This window comes from Paralichthys olivaceus, chromosome 20 (genome assembly GCF_024713975.1).
Source record: "Paralichthys olivaceus isolate ysfri-2021 chromosome 20, ASM2471397v2, whole genome shotgun sequence".
NCBI classification, from domain to species: Eukaryota; Metazoa; Chordata; class Actinopteri; order Pleuronectiformes; family Paralichthyidae; genus Paralichthys; species Paralichthys olivaceus.
The window spans coordinates 2292501-2305249 of NC_091112.1; the positions used below are offsets into that span (position 1 = coordinate 2292501).

General features: G+C 46.0%; 1 protein-coding gene across 3 annotated transcripts in view; it reads left to right on the plus strand.

Moving 5' to 3' along the window:
* Positions 1–12749, plus strand: part of pou2f2a (POU class 2 homeobox 2a) — a 68185-nt gene that overhangs the window by 11794 nt on the left and 43642 nt on the right. For 2 of the 3 annotated variants that reach the window (XM_069516016.1, XM_069516014.1), the window contains exon 5: positions 2463–3181. In XM_069516016.1, the coding sequence (XP_069372117.1) occupies positions 3082–3181 (100 nt within the window). In that variant the 5' untranslated portion in view covers positions 2463–3081. Of the gene's footprint in view, positions 1–1419; positions 2082–2462; positions 3182–12749 lie in introns of those variants that run through there. The other variant, XM_069516015.1, reaches the window with a different exon arrangement.

Sequence of the window (12749 nt, forward strand, 5' to 3'; positions counted from 1 at the left end):
TAGTTCACCTCACACTAGTAGCAGCGGTTCTGTGGGGACATTACTGAATGTGGGATTAGAAGTACTTCATCATAGTTATACTGTGTATTTCCATTTCCAGCTGTACAGTGAGAGGATCAGCTGCTGCTCACGTGTTATCCTCACTTTATATTTGAAGCTGTCTTTCTCTCCATTCATGGACATTAGCATCGGCAAACAGCCCGAGGCCTCTTCCTTATATGAGGCCATAATTGATCGATAACTTATTAACAGCTCGGTCCCACCGCGAAGTGTATACAGAGAGGGTGAGGGAGGTGTGTGTGAGAGAGAGAGAGAGAGAGAGTGTGTGTGTGTGTGTGTGTGTGTGTGTGTGTGTGTGTGTGTGAGCTTTGGTCGATTTTCTTTTATTGACTGCGATATTTAGCGCATAGATTTTTCTATTTAAAAAAAATCTATGTTGGCGCTAATCTTGGGTGTAAATGCGCAGCGCAGATTGTGGCGGTGCGTCCGACAGCGAGGGTGTGAGGAGAGGGGAGAGTTGATGGCCGGGGGGGCGCACGCACGCACGCACACACATACATATATATTCACACACACACGCACACAAAGGCAACAAAAACATTCTCACTGACCCTCAATGGGGGAAAAAAACGCACACCCACAATCTGACATTTTACGCACACTTTACGCACGCACGCACGCAGCCTTTCCAAGCCCCAGTATAATTACTAATTTAACAACCGTGGCTCTGCAGGCTTTGATTATTCACCTCTTGTGTTGGAGACGGGAAAAAAAAAACCTGCAGGTGACCTTGCATAGGCCAGACACACCGAACCTAAATCTATACGAGCGAGAGAGAGAGAGAGAGAGAGTGGGAGGGAGAGGGAGGGAGAGAGAGAGAGAGACAGAGGTCCACCTGCTGAAATATACATCAAAGCCCCCCCCCCCTCCTCCTCCTCCTCCTCCTTTCCGAATCCATGTCCGCACATTGTGAAGAGCAGATCGATTTCTCTGAGGCCGGCGATGATGTGATTATTGGCTTCATTATAATGAAGTAATCAGAAGATCAATTGGCTCGATCTGCACGAGTCTTGTAGCGGGATTATAGTGGTCAAAGTGTGTGTGTGTGTGTGTGTGTGTGTGTGTGTGTGTGTGTGTGTGTGTGTTTGTAGTGGTGGATGTTTTACACTCTTAGTAATTCCACATGGACTCTCTGAGATTCAACCCTACATGAAATGGACTTCATATAATCCTCGTCAATATATTCTGTCCAACGTCTTTACACTTGACTTCTATAACGTTCATTTGGAATTTTCACTATATGATATTTCAGTGCAGACGTCATATAAAAGAACCATTAGACCCTATATATGTTTAAAAAGCAAAATATCTGCAGTATTGTTTTGCAGTAGTAGACTCTCACAGGATATAATACAGAATAGTATATATATATAAATTCAATCCTGTGATTAAATGGACTTTAATATTATCCTTAATAATATATTCTGTCCAGTTTCTTTACACTTGGCTTCTTTAATGTTAATCCTCATTCTCACTGTGTGTTATTTAATATATAAAAAAAACATACGAGCCAATACATGTTCAAATATGTGCCAAAAAAATAAGTGTTTGCTCACTGGAAGACAGAGAAAGTGGGGTGTTCGTTTGTATAACCCATGTGTGTGTGTGTGTGTGTGTGTTTGTGTGTGTGTGCTGGGGTGAGGGGTGCAGAGAGAGAGAAAGGGGGGGATAGAGAGAGGAGCGAAGGGAAAGGGGGTTCAAGAGAAAAAAAAAAAAACGGGGGGTTGGGTATCTGTGTCTGTCTCCTGGTCGGAGCGCGTCGCCGTGCCAGAGTGCGTTCAGGCTGCGCGGTGTCGGACCGAAACCACCGGGGTTCCCAAAATAAACTGAGGGGGACGCAGATCCACGTAGGAGAGAGGGAGGGAGAGAGAGGTGCACACCGGCGGATGGAGGAGCAGAACCAAAGAAAAGACACTCCAGCGTAAAAAAAAAAGAAAAAAAGAAAAAGGGGCTCTCGCTTTCCCCCTCTCTTCATCCGTTTTCTCGCGTTGGCACCGCTGGAGCAGGACGCACGGGGACAGGTGCACTTATTGATATGGATTTATTCATTTATTTATCTATTGATTTTGCTCTAATTAGTGACCCGCGGTAGAGAAAGAGGGAGAGAAACCGCGAGGGGAGGAGAGGGAGGAGCGAAAGTCAGACAGGAGGTGCCTGCGTGGAGCCTTATACTTTATTATTTGGTTATTTCCATCTTTTTTACCAAATGATCCTTATGCGTTGTATTTTTGCGTCGCTCTGTGCGCGTGTGTTCTCCAGCAGAGCAGCCAGCTACTGACCAAATCTTTACGAGAACCAAAAAAAAAAAAAAAAGCCCAGAAGCAACAGTCTCACACTGACAGTTTTATTCCGAGGATTCACCCGTGGACAGTGTTTGTTTGAGACTTTTCATGTCATTGCAGGAGGAGAAATCTGTCTTTTCCAAACCTAAACCAAAGCTGAGCGGAGGAGGAGGAGGAGAAGGAGGAGGAGGAGGCGAGAGACGAGCCACGATCTTTACGCACAGCCGTCTGGACCCGGTAAATGGAGTCTAATCGTGTCTGCGTTTCATCCAACGGAGAGCAGCTGAGAGAGGAGCAGCACTAGATCCACATGGTGCGATGATAACAGATCCCATCCATTGTCCAGTCACCTGCATGGAGTAACCCCCCCACCCCCACCCCCGGTAGCAGCTTTATTTCTGTCTCCCAAAGAGAAACAGTCCCGGCTGCGCGCCCTGCACATCTCCCCGTGAACGTGTGTGTGTGTGTGTTCCCCCGGACTGGTTTACTCCAAGAAGAGGACCACGACAACCATCCGTGTTCCAGGAACAGAGAGATGTGAGTCCGCTGAGGCACAAGCTCGATCCCCGGGAAGAAAAAGCCAAATACCGAGTCTCCAAACACCGTCTTTACCCTCGGCTGTCCACAAACCTGGAACGCGTTGGAAGAAGAAGCCCAAAGAACGACGCAAGGATAAGAGAGGAAGGAAAGTGAGACTAAAATAAAAAAAAATCAACGACCCCCAGGTCGACAGAGGACCATGTTTGTCCCCCTGCCGGTCCCCTTCGTCTTTCAGAGAACAGCGTCCGACTTCAGCGCCTGGAGACTCAAGTCCTCGCTGGCTCCGCGGTCCAGCCCCGGTGAGTCCTCTGCTGCCACCGTGCACCCACACACACACACACACACACACAGACACACAACCCCCGGTCACAGCTGCAGCTTCACCCCGCTCTCACTTCAGACATTAAATACATTCAACCACAATTATAGAGCTTTTCAAAAAAAAAACACATTTTCTTTTCTTATTATAATTTCAATCCAAGAAAAGTCAGATAAATGACAGACTCAGATCTACTTCACATTTCGCTGCACATCTCTTGCACTTCATGGAGCAATTTGACATATTTGAATTCTATTATTCTGCCAAATAAAAGTTATTTAAAATCTTGCAAGGCTTAAAAAATAAATATCATGTTAGGACTGAACATATTTTCACCTGCACGAGGACAAATTCAAATCAAACAGAAGAGTTTTCCTTCTTCTGTTTGATTTGAAATGATGTAAACAAGTGAATCTGCTTTTTCCTCAGTTATTTCATTCAGTCAATTGAATGTTAAATATTTTATTTCCCCCCCAAAATATCTTTAGAGTTTATTCCTTAAAGCAAAGCAAAGTTTAAATGAATACTTACTTGCATATGAATCCATAATGTGACACACAGAATTGGGTGCATGAATATCCGCCTCATTAGCATCCATCACAGTCTCACAGAGGCGCCACACTCTCCTCATCTTTTCCTCTTTCATTCATGGCCATCCATCTCCACCTCCATCCCATCCGTCTCCTCTCCTGTCTCCTCGCTCCTCTCTTCTCCCTCAGTCTTTCTCGGTCAGGTTAGGGGGGAATATTCATTGTCATCTATCGATCAGAGGGTATTGATCTCTGACTGGGGCCACGTCGGGAGAAGCAGGAGTATCAAGTTGGCCGAGGGAGAAAACTTTGGCACAGGAGCTGGTGCGAGGGGGAAAATAAAGACACTCTGGTTTTTTCTTTCTGGAATTTTCATCTTAATGCTGATTATAGGTTAAACACTGAGGAGACCTGCTGTGCTTCTGTCAGTCAGTTACTATAACGACCTTATCATGTCTTTATGCAACACTTTAATCCCGAATGATCACTGGGACTTGCTCAGTGAGATCAATAACAGCTGCGGGCTTCACACTCTTTTCCTCTGCGGTGTTATCACTGTAATAAGGATCTATAATAATAAGAATCTCTGTGGAATTTGTGCTGTGGTGAAAGGTTTGGGCATAAAAAAGTGGAATTTTACAGAAGATCATATATAAAATAAAAGAACTGTAGCACACAACAGGGATTATTCCAGTGTTGTCCTGGTGATGAACATCTAACAGGGGTCAAAGTTCACCGGGTTTTAATTCACCTGCCTGTGTTTGTCTTTCCACCTGTGGACGATTCTTCGCCTCCTTTTTTTTAAAAAAAACTTTGCTGGTCAGCGTTTCCACATAAACATGCGTGTGTGTGTGTGTGTGTGCTGGAGTGTGTGCACATATTTGAGTGGTGGCAGCGGCCGAGGCTCCCCTACCCCCCCTTTAATCCATCCAGGCGGAAATTTCAAATGACAGATGAAGTGGGGGGGGGGGGGGAGTGGTAGGATAGGGTTGGTGTGTATGTCGAGCCGTGCCGTGCCGAGCCGTGCAGGGGTAATTCAGGCTATCACCTTAAGTAGGTGTCAGGAGGAGAAAAACGGTTTTAATGAGAGCTGCTTCTGGCGGCTTTGACAGGCGGCATATAACCACCAGCCTCTTTTTCAGCGTGGGTCAATTTCTCTGTTGGTCCTTTAAGAAATTAAAGTAAAAGACGCGGTGAGAGAAACAAGGAGAAGAGGTGCAGGCCCGGGAGTGAGTGAGTGAATGATTGAATGGATGACTGAATGAGCGAGTGCATAAATGAATAATAAGTGAATGAGAAGGTTAAAGTATCAGTTGGCAAATTAACAGGTGAAAGTAAATTGAATGAAAAACGGTGACTGCATTAGTGATGAAATGTATGAATAAAACATGGGTTTGTTATTTGAATGAGAGTTTTGATGCAAAGGGTGAATGAACGAAGGATTCAGCAAATGAGCAAGTGAGGAGGTGAAGGTGTGAGGAGATGCGAGAAAATGAACGTGGTTTTATTTTTTGATTTAACGTGTTGGTGTGATAAGCATCCAATACACACGAGAGAAATAAACTGCGTATAGGAGAGCAAAGTCCAGCACTCATCCCTCCTTCCCCCCGTCTGTGTTTCTTTCCTCTTTTCTTCCTCTTTCATCCTTAATCTCTGGAGAGAAAGAAACCCACAATCCTCTGTTTCCTGTCTCCCTCTCTCTCATTTCTATGAAGTATTCACTTGACACGAAAGCCTTTTCAATAAAATGCAAACTCTCCTCTCTCACTTTCCCTCTCTGTCTCTCTCTCTCTCTCTCTCTCTCTCTCTCTCTCTCTCTCTGTCTCTCCGTCTCGTTCCCTATGGACAGGGAGGTTGTTGAATTGGATTTGCCCTGTGTGGTTTGGCCGGGCCCCATAAGCCACTTTAGCTAAGTCTGTTACCCACAATTCTCTGCCTCTGTCTGATCTGCGCCTTTGACCAAGGTGTGCATGTGTGCATCTGTACGATTACCTGCACCTGCGAGTGCGTGCGTGTGCATGCACTCATATCGGGGGTGAGTTTGCGTCACCGTGAGACGAGGTGTCAAAAGTCTAAGATGAGATGAGCGAGGGTCAGTGGAGAAGGAGAGTGAGAGACGTCCTAAACAGCAGACGCCAGCAGACAGTGGCTCTACACTGGATCTGAACTCGGGGCTTATGGGTTTTTTGTCAGCTCGACTTTTTAACACTACAGCGTGGAGACTGCTCGCCTCAGCTCAGCCGGGCCTCAGACGCCTCACCACAGTGAGACGCTTTTAAAACCGATAAGAATTTAGTTCTTTGCACGATTTCATGTAATTGCTTAATGACGTGTCTCTGTGAAGGTGGTGAACTGTCCCAGACCTCCCAACCTGCCAACACTGCAGGGAAACCTATCGGTGGTAATGCTGTTGTAGATCTGTTGTATCTGCATAAAGCAAAAACCTTGATTCATCAAATTTTCACCTTTATCCAAACCGCTGGATCTGCTGTGTGAAAACAGACCTGAGCAAACAGGAGTGGATTCTTCTGACACACCCAGAAAAACCTGTCAGCTTTACAACTTCAAATACTTTCTGACTAAACGTCTTTCACTGCATTGAGGAATTCCAGCTTCTAGTTATGATGTGGTTGAGTTAAAGACGTCTCAGCTGCAGAATCAAACCTGTGCTCTGTTTCAGACCTTTAGCATGACGGCATTTTCTTATATTTTTGAGAAATTCAGTTTTTGTTATTTGTATTTTTGAATTTCTTCGGTTGAGCAGTTTCCGCACTGAACCCGAGCAAGTGGGTGACACATTGTTTCTCAGTCCTCTCTCCTTTGTCCATCTCCCTCTTGAATTCTCTGTTCTTAATACACACAGCCATCTGCTTCCGTCGCCGAGGAGCGGAGACTGACTGGTTTCTCCGCTCGTTCTCGGCGTCAGATCTTTTCGCCACAAAGACTCGAGCAGCCTCTCATTTGCGGCGCTCGGAGATCTGACCACACTGTCTCTTCTGCAGTGCCTTTTGCAGAGGGCAGGCAGGGGCGGAGGGGGACCTGTAGCTGCCGCCGCTCCGTCCCTGCTCTGCGCCACAACAAAGGAAATCTAAATGCTCTTTTATTTTATGTACAGTGCAGTAAAATCCTCCAGGGCCACTGTGGCCCATATAAAACTGAGAGCTGTCAGATTCTCAGAGAGAAGGCACGTGTCTGGATTGAGAGGGATGGTTTATTTATGTTGGCTATTCCAAGAGGCCTCTCATCCAGGCTTTAGCTATTCAGCACAGTTTTTATTTTCTCAGGTCAAACCTGTTTGTTCTGCTATCGGTTTTTCTTGTTAGTTTACTTGTAAACATGCTCGTAAAACATTAGTGAATGATGTAAAATCATGAGGCCACACACACGCGCACACGAAAAGGGCTGTGTAAGATGTTTCATGCAGGTGGTATTAAAAATACAACAAAGACAACAAGCAGGAAAACAAACAAAGAGAAGGTTTTGTATGAGTTTGAACCAGAATCGCCACAATAGCAACATTGTGGAAGAGACATAAGGCAAGAGAGTCTGATCCTGTCCACTTTTATTCTATTGTTTAACAGAGCAGAGAAACTTTTTATGGCAGAGTTCAAAGCACAGACCTTTAGCCCACACACACACACACACACACACACACACACACACACACACACACACACACACACACGTACAGACACACACGCACAGACACACAAAGTGCTCGGTGCTGCTCGATAACTACCTCCTCTCACAGCCAGGATCTTCACCTTGTGGTGCCCAGGAGGGGGTGGTGATGGGCCACACCAAACTGGGCCCAAGCAAAGGCCCCTGTGCTTGGATTAATTGGCTCAGTGTGCGTGCATGTGTGTGTGTGTGTAAGGCAGAGAATCCGTGTTCAGGTTGAGTTCAGCCAGTCTTTTGTGTGTGTGTGGTTGTGTCGTGGTGACTGCAGCAGGTTTGTGTGTTTTTGAATGAGCAGGTCAGAAAGAATCTGTCAGAGGAGGAATCTGAACTATGTGTGTGTGTGTGTGTGTGTCCGTGTGGACGTGTGCAGTTGTTAGGGTATATGAAGAGAGAATTTTCTTTTGCAATGCGTGTGTGTGTCTGTGTGTGTGTGAGAAAGGGCCGGGTGGGTAAGTGGGTGGTTGGGGGGAGTCTGGGTGTAAGCGGCCCTGTGTGCGAGCCAGCAGAAAGGTAGACGATTCAATAATTGCACGTTGAGGTCAGTTATGGATCTTCCCGGCATGTGTGGTTTATCTGGAAACCACAAGCAGCTCATAGCTGCCCATTGTGTGAGTGGTTTTAACCTTCCACTGCTATTGATTAGCCAGCATTGACTACTCTCCCGCCACCCTGTGTGTGTTTAAGTGTGCGCATGAGAATTTGTGGTTCCAATGTGAGCGTGGGCGGACTCTGTGTGTGTGAATGTGTGTGGTGACATGAAACATTGCGGTCATTGTGGAGGAATGTGAGAAATTGTGTGCATGTAAGGACACCTGCTTGTGTGTGTGTGTGTGTGTGTGTGTGTGTGTGTGTGTGTGTGTGTGTGTCTGTGTGTGTGTGTGTGTGTGTGTGTGCGTGTGTATGGATCAGATTCTAAAAGGGGCAGCGCTGTTGGTGAGTCCCGGTGCTAACGTGATTGCGAATGACAAAGCGTCCAGGCAGGTTTGTTAGCTCCATAATGGGGAATCAATAGACACAACACAGATGTCAATACAACATGCTTTATTGCGTTAAGCTGCCTCACCCCCACCGTGGGCTCCACACACACACACACACACACACACACACACACACACACACACACACACACACACACACACACACACACACTACCTGAGGATGTGTCAGCTCTGTTCTCGTTGTTTGAAACGTGAATTTAAAATATGTATGGGCCTAAACAGACACACTGTGAAACCAGTTTGTGGATACTGTGTGTACATACACACACCTGTAGTATGTATGTACGTACCTCACCTTCACATGTATGTGTTGTGTACAGTCAGCGACACCTTTTGTCTTTATGTGAGTTCATCTTTGCTGTTTTGTATTTTTTTCCCAGGATCCCCTGTGAAACATCACATTTCATGTTGTATATTTCTACTTGTGTGTTTGCAGTTATGTATTCACAACATTATTTTATTACAACTTCATATACTTGCAAGGGAATGAAATATTACTTCCAAATAAATTAAACATAAAAAGCCGAATAATTCCACTTCAGAGAAACTGCTGTCGTCACTTATTTTTCCTTTAATGTTTGAGAAAGTTTCAGACTCAATTTATTTCACAATTTTAGATTTCGAAGCACAAATGATGAAAAACGTTCATCAGCTGAAAAAAACATCACACACACATACTACACACTTCCATCATACGTGGACAAACCTTTGTCTGCAGCAGTGAACACACACACTAACGCACACGTGCACGCTGTTCGTCTTCGTTGCACATAGATGATAAAAATCGTTTCACACCATGACTCTACCTGCTGTGAAGACATGAAACAAAAATCTTCCCACGCGCTCGTGTTGGACCAAATATGGTCGTCTGAACTCTGCTTCCCCTCCGTACGTCGATCCATTCCAGCAGCTCAAACTGCCATTGTTACCGTAGAAACATTCATAGGCCATCAGACACACATATAGAGGGAGAGAATCAAGGTAAACACTGCCCCCCCCACACACACACACACACGCCCACACATCATTGGACAGGCATCTTGGTCTTGATGGTCACAGAGACCATTAAGGGCTAAATTGGCTGTACTCAGGCTATATTTGACTGCCCTGTGTGTCTCGCTGTCTTTGGGTATGTAATCGACAATCATATGTAAGTGTGTGTGTCACTGTGTGATTGTGGGTACGTGTCCAACATGTCTGTGCATGTAAACACAAGACGAGTACCTCCTGTGTACTTACCGGGTACTTATATCTTGTGTGTGTAGATAAATTGGTGTTTCCCTGATGGCTTGGCTCATTACTTGTGTGTGTGTGTGTGTGTGTGTGTACAGGCCAGTGTCCATTTTACGCCACCACTAAACAATGGATCCTGGACGCAGCAGGGGACCTTTTTTGGTTTAACACCAATGCACAGCTCTAATCGAATGCACTCAACGTGCGCTGCCCTTTGTCCGACAAGGTGTCCGTCAATAGGCTCGTTCCCCAGCACACACACACACACAAACACCATAAAGAACCCTGTGCCTATTCATTCGTCTCATATAGCTCACATTCCTCCCCCCCTCCCACCTCCATCTCTTATGATTCACTGCCTCGAACCCGGCGTGCCACCGGGCGGTTGTTTGGTCCGAGGACGGGAAGGTAGAGAGGAAAGGGAGTGAGAGGGCGAGGGTGAGAGAGAGCGGCCCGGAGGCTGTTTAACTAATTAGCGGCTGGTCTGAGGTCAGGGCTGCTGCTCACCTGCTAATTAAAGCAGAATAATTGGGTGTCACAGGAATCAGTGGTGTGTGTGTGTGTGTGTATGTGTGTCTGTGTGTGTCTGTGTGTGTTTGTGTGAGGTTGAACTTGTGACTTTAACTTTTTTTTTTGTTTCTTTCTCCCGACTTACATTGCCTTTGAATTAATTCTGAAATACTTTCAAAAAGTGAAGTGAAAGTTTCCCAAAGCAAAAGGCTTAGTGACAACATCACAGAATAAACCTGTAGGTTTCCAGGTAAATTGGTTTCTCGACCCGACGTAACCTCAGGATTAAGAATGGAGACTTCAAACTCACTAAGTTTCACAGTTATGACTAAAAAAAAAAAAGATAATCGTCTTATGCCGTTAATCCCAGATCCAGATCACCAGCAGTGTGTGATCTCTAGGTCTTTGGCCCCGGACCAGTGTGTCTCCACACACAGAGAAACTGTCCGACTCTAACAGGATAATACTCTATCAGCTTCTGAGAGGAAGAGAGTTCATCAGGACATCTTTCATCTTTCTTTGCATTCATTTCTTTCCATTCCAGAATTACAATCAGAAAGCTTTGCTTCATAGTTTTAAAGAAGGTTCTAATGTCTTCTCTCTGTGCGGAGCAGGTCACCCTGCGGTCTTCTGCAGCTCTGCGTGCTCGTCTTGTTTGCTAATGTCCATCACGCCTGCTGCTGGTGTGTGTCATATACAGAAGTGCTGCTCTTTTGTAAGAACCTGAAGGCAGTGATCTTGTTTCCCTTCTTGCATGAATAGAGCGAGCGGGGCTTAGGGTTCCTGTCCTCCTTCACAGGTCTCTGACATAATGAAGCCAGTGTGTGATCTCACACACAAAACATTTGTATGGAAGTGTGAGTGAGCGCGTCTTGATTCCAGCTTCTGCCATCTCAGGGCTGTAGGACCTCGTTTTTTTCGTTGAGATTAAAATGACAAAGCTGCGGATAACCAGCACAGTGTGTGTGTGTGTGTGTGTTTGTGTGTTTCCTGTGTCACTGTGCTCGAGTACACTTTACTCTCAGAGTGTTTGCATGTTTATGTGCACCGCTGTAATGTAATCTCGCTGCTTGCAGCGCCGCAGGGACGTTTTATGCTCACCAACATAGTTTGTATCGAATAAACCACACACGCAGAGCCAGCGCGTGTCCTTTGTGCGGCCTTTTTGCATGTCTGCAACTGTGTGTGTGTGTGAGTGTGTGTGTGTTCCCAGGCAATATGAATCCCCACAGCCAACAATGCGTTTCTTCCTGCCGCTGATACATTTAGCTAATAAAGTCGGATGACAGAAGTGGGGTTAGTCAGATTGGATTCCACCTCTTTTGTCTCCTTTCTCTCTCCGTCCTTCCCCTCGGCCGGTGGTCAGCTCTGTTTTGGGGGGAAGAGGGGAGATTTAGAACACCCCCCCCCCAATTTAATTTAGCGGACAGGAGTTATGGTAATGAACGTGGAGGGGAGAATATGGGGTGTGTGAGGAGAGGGGAGGACGGATAGGAAGGAAGAGTGGGGGTCCTTATTTACCTCAGGAACACCACGTCCTTCCTCCCTTTCCTCCCCCCTGACCCCCTCCCGCAATTCAGCCGGTCTTATTGAGGGACCTGCAGTGGTGACTGCTGAGGGTTTTCAGTGAAAGACATAATATCATGCAGAATGGGTCGGTGGGTGGATTGGGGTGGCGTGTGTTGGGGTGGGTGGGCTGTATGTATGCACGGAGACAGAAGTAAAGTGACAACAATAGAGAACGGAGAGAGAGAGGGGTGGGGGGGTGGACAGGCGCCTGGGTCCGGCCCTTTTTAATAAATCTGAGTGCTCCGGTTAGTGCTTCAATCTTCTATACTCAAGTAACCCCCTACCCACATTACACACAGACACACTTTCAAATACATACATGCACTTACTCTCATTGTCGCCCACATGTGCTGTCGCCAGACGACTAGCTCAAGGGCTTTCAGGAGGTGTTTTCAGACCGTACAGCTGCTGAGGGGAACAAACAAGAACAAAAGTGGGCGACACATCTCCACCTCCTCCTTCCTCGTCCTACAAAAATAAAGCCCAAATTTCCCGGAAACGGGGGCCACCATCTTGTCCTTTTTTTATTTTTTATGAAAGAGAGAGTGGGGGAAGTGTTGAATTGAACTCAAGCCTCAAGTATCGGTCTGAGCTGTCAATCATAACGTTTCGCTTCCGATTTTATATCTTAAAATGACGAATTAAAACAAACTTATCAGAAACATCAGCGAGATAAGAACGGCTGTCTGCTAACATGGAGGAGATGGGGGGTTTTGACGTATACTGCAGCCAGCCACCAGGGGGCAATCCAGACGATTTGGATTCTTCTTTGGGCTCCAGTTTGGATGTTTTTCTTGTTCAAACAAAAACACTAACACACTGGAAAACAAACCTCCGCTGGCTGTGCACCGAGTATTTCTGGCTCCATTTAGTTGTTTGAAGGTGTAATTTTCTTATTGGTCATAGATAACTGGCCCAACACAGATGGCGTGATGTCAGATAAACACATCTCCAGCAGCGGAGTGTGATAGCAGGAATCTTTCACCTGAAACATTAACGGTAAACATCAGGTGTCGCTCAGATGGAA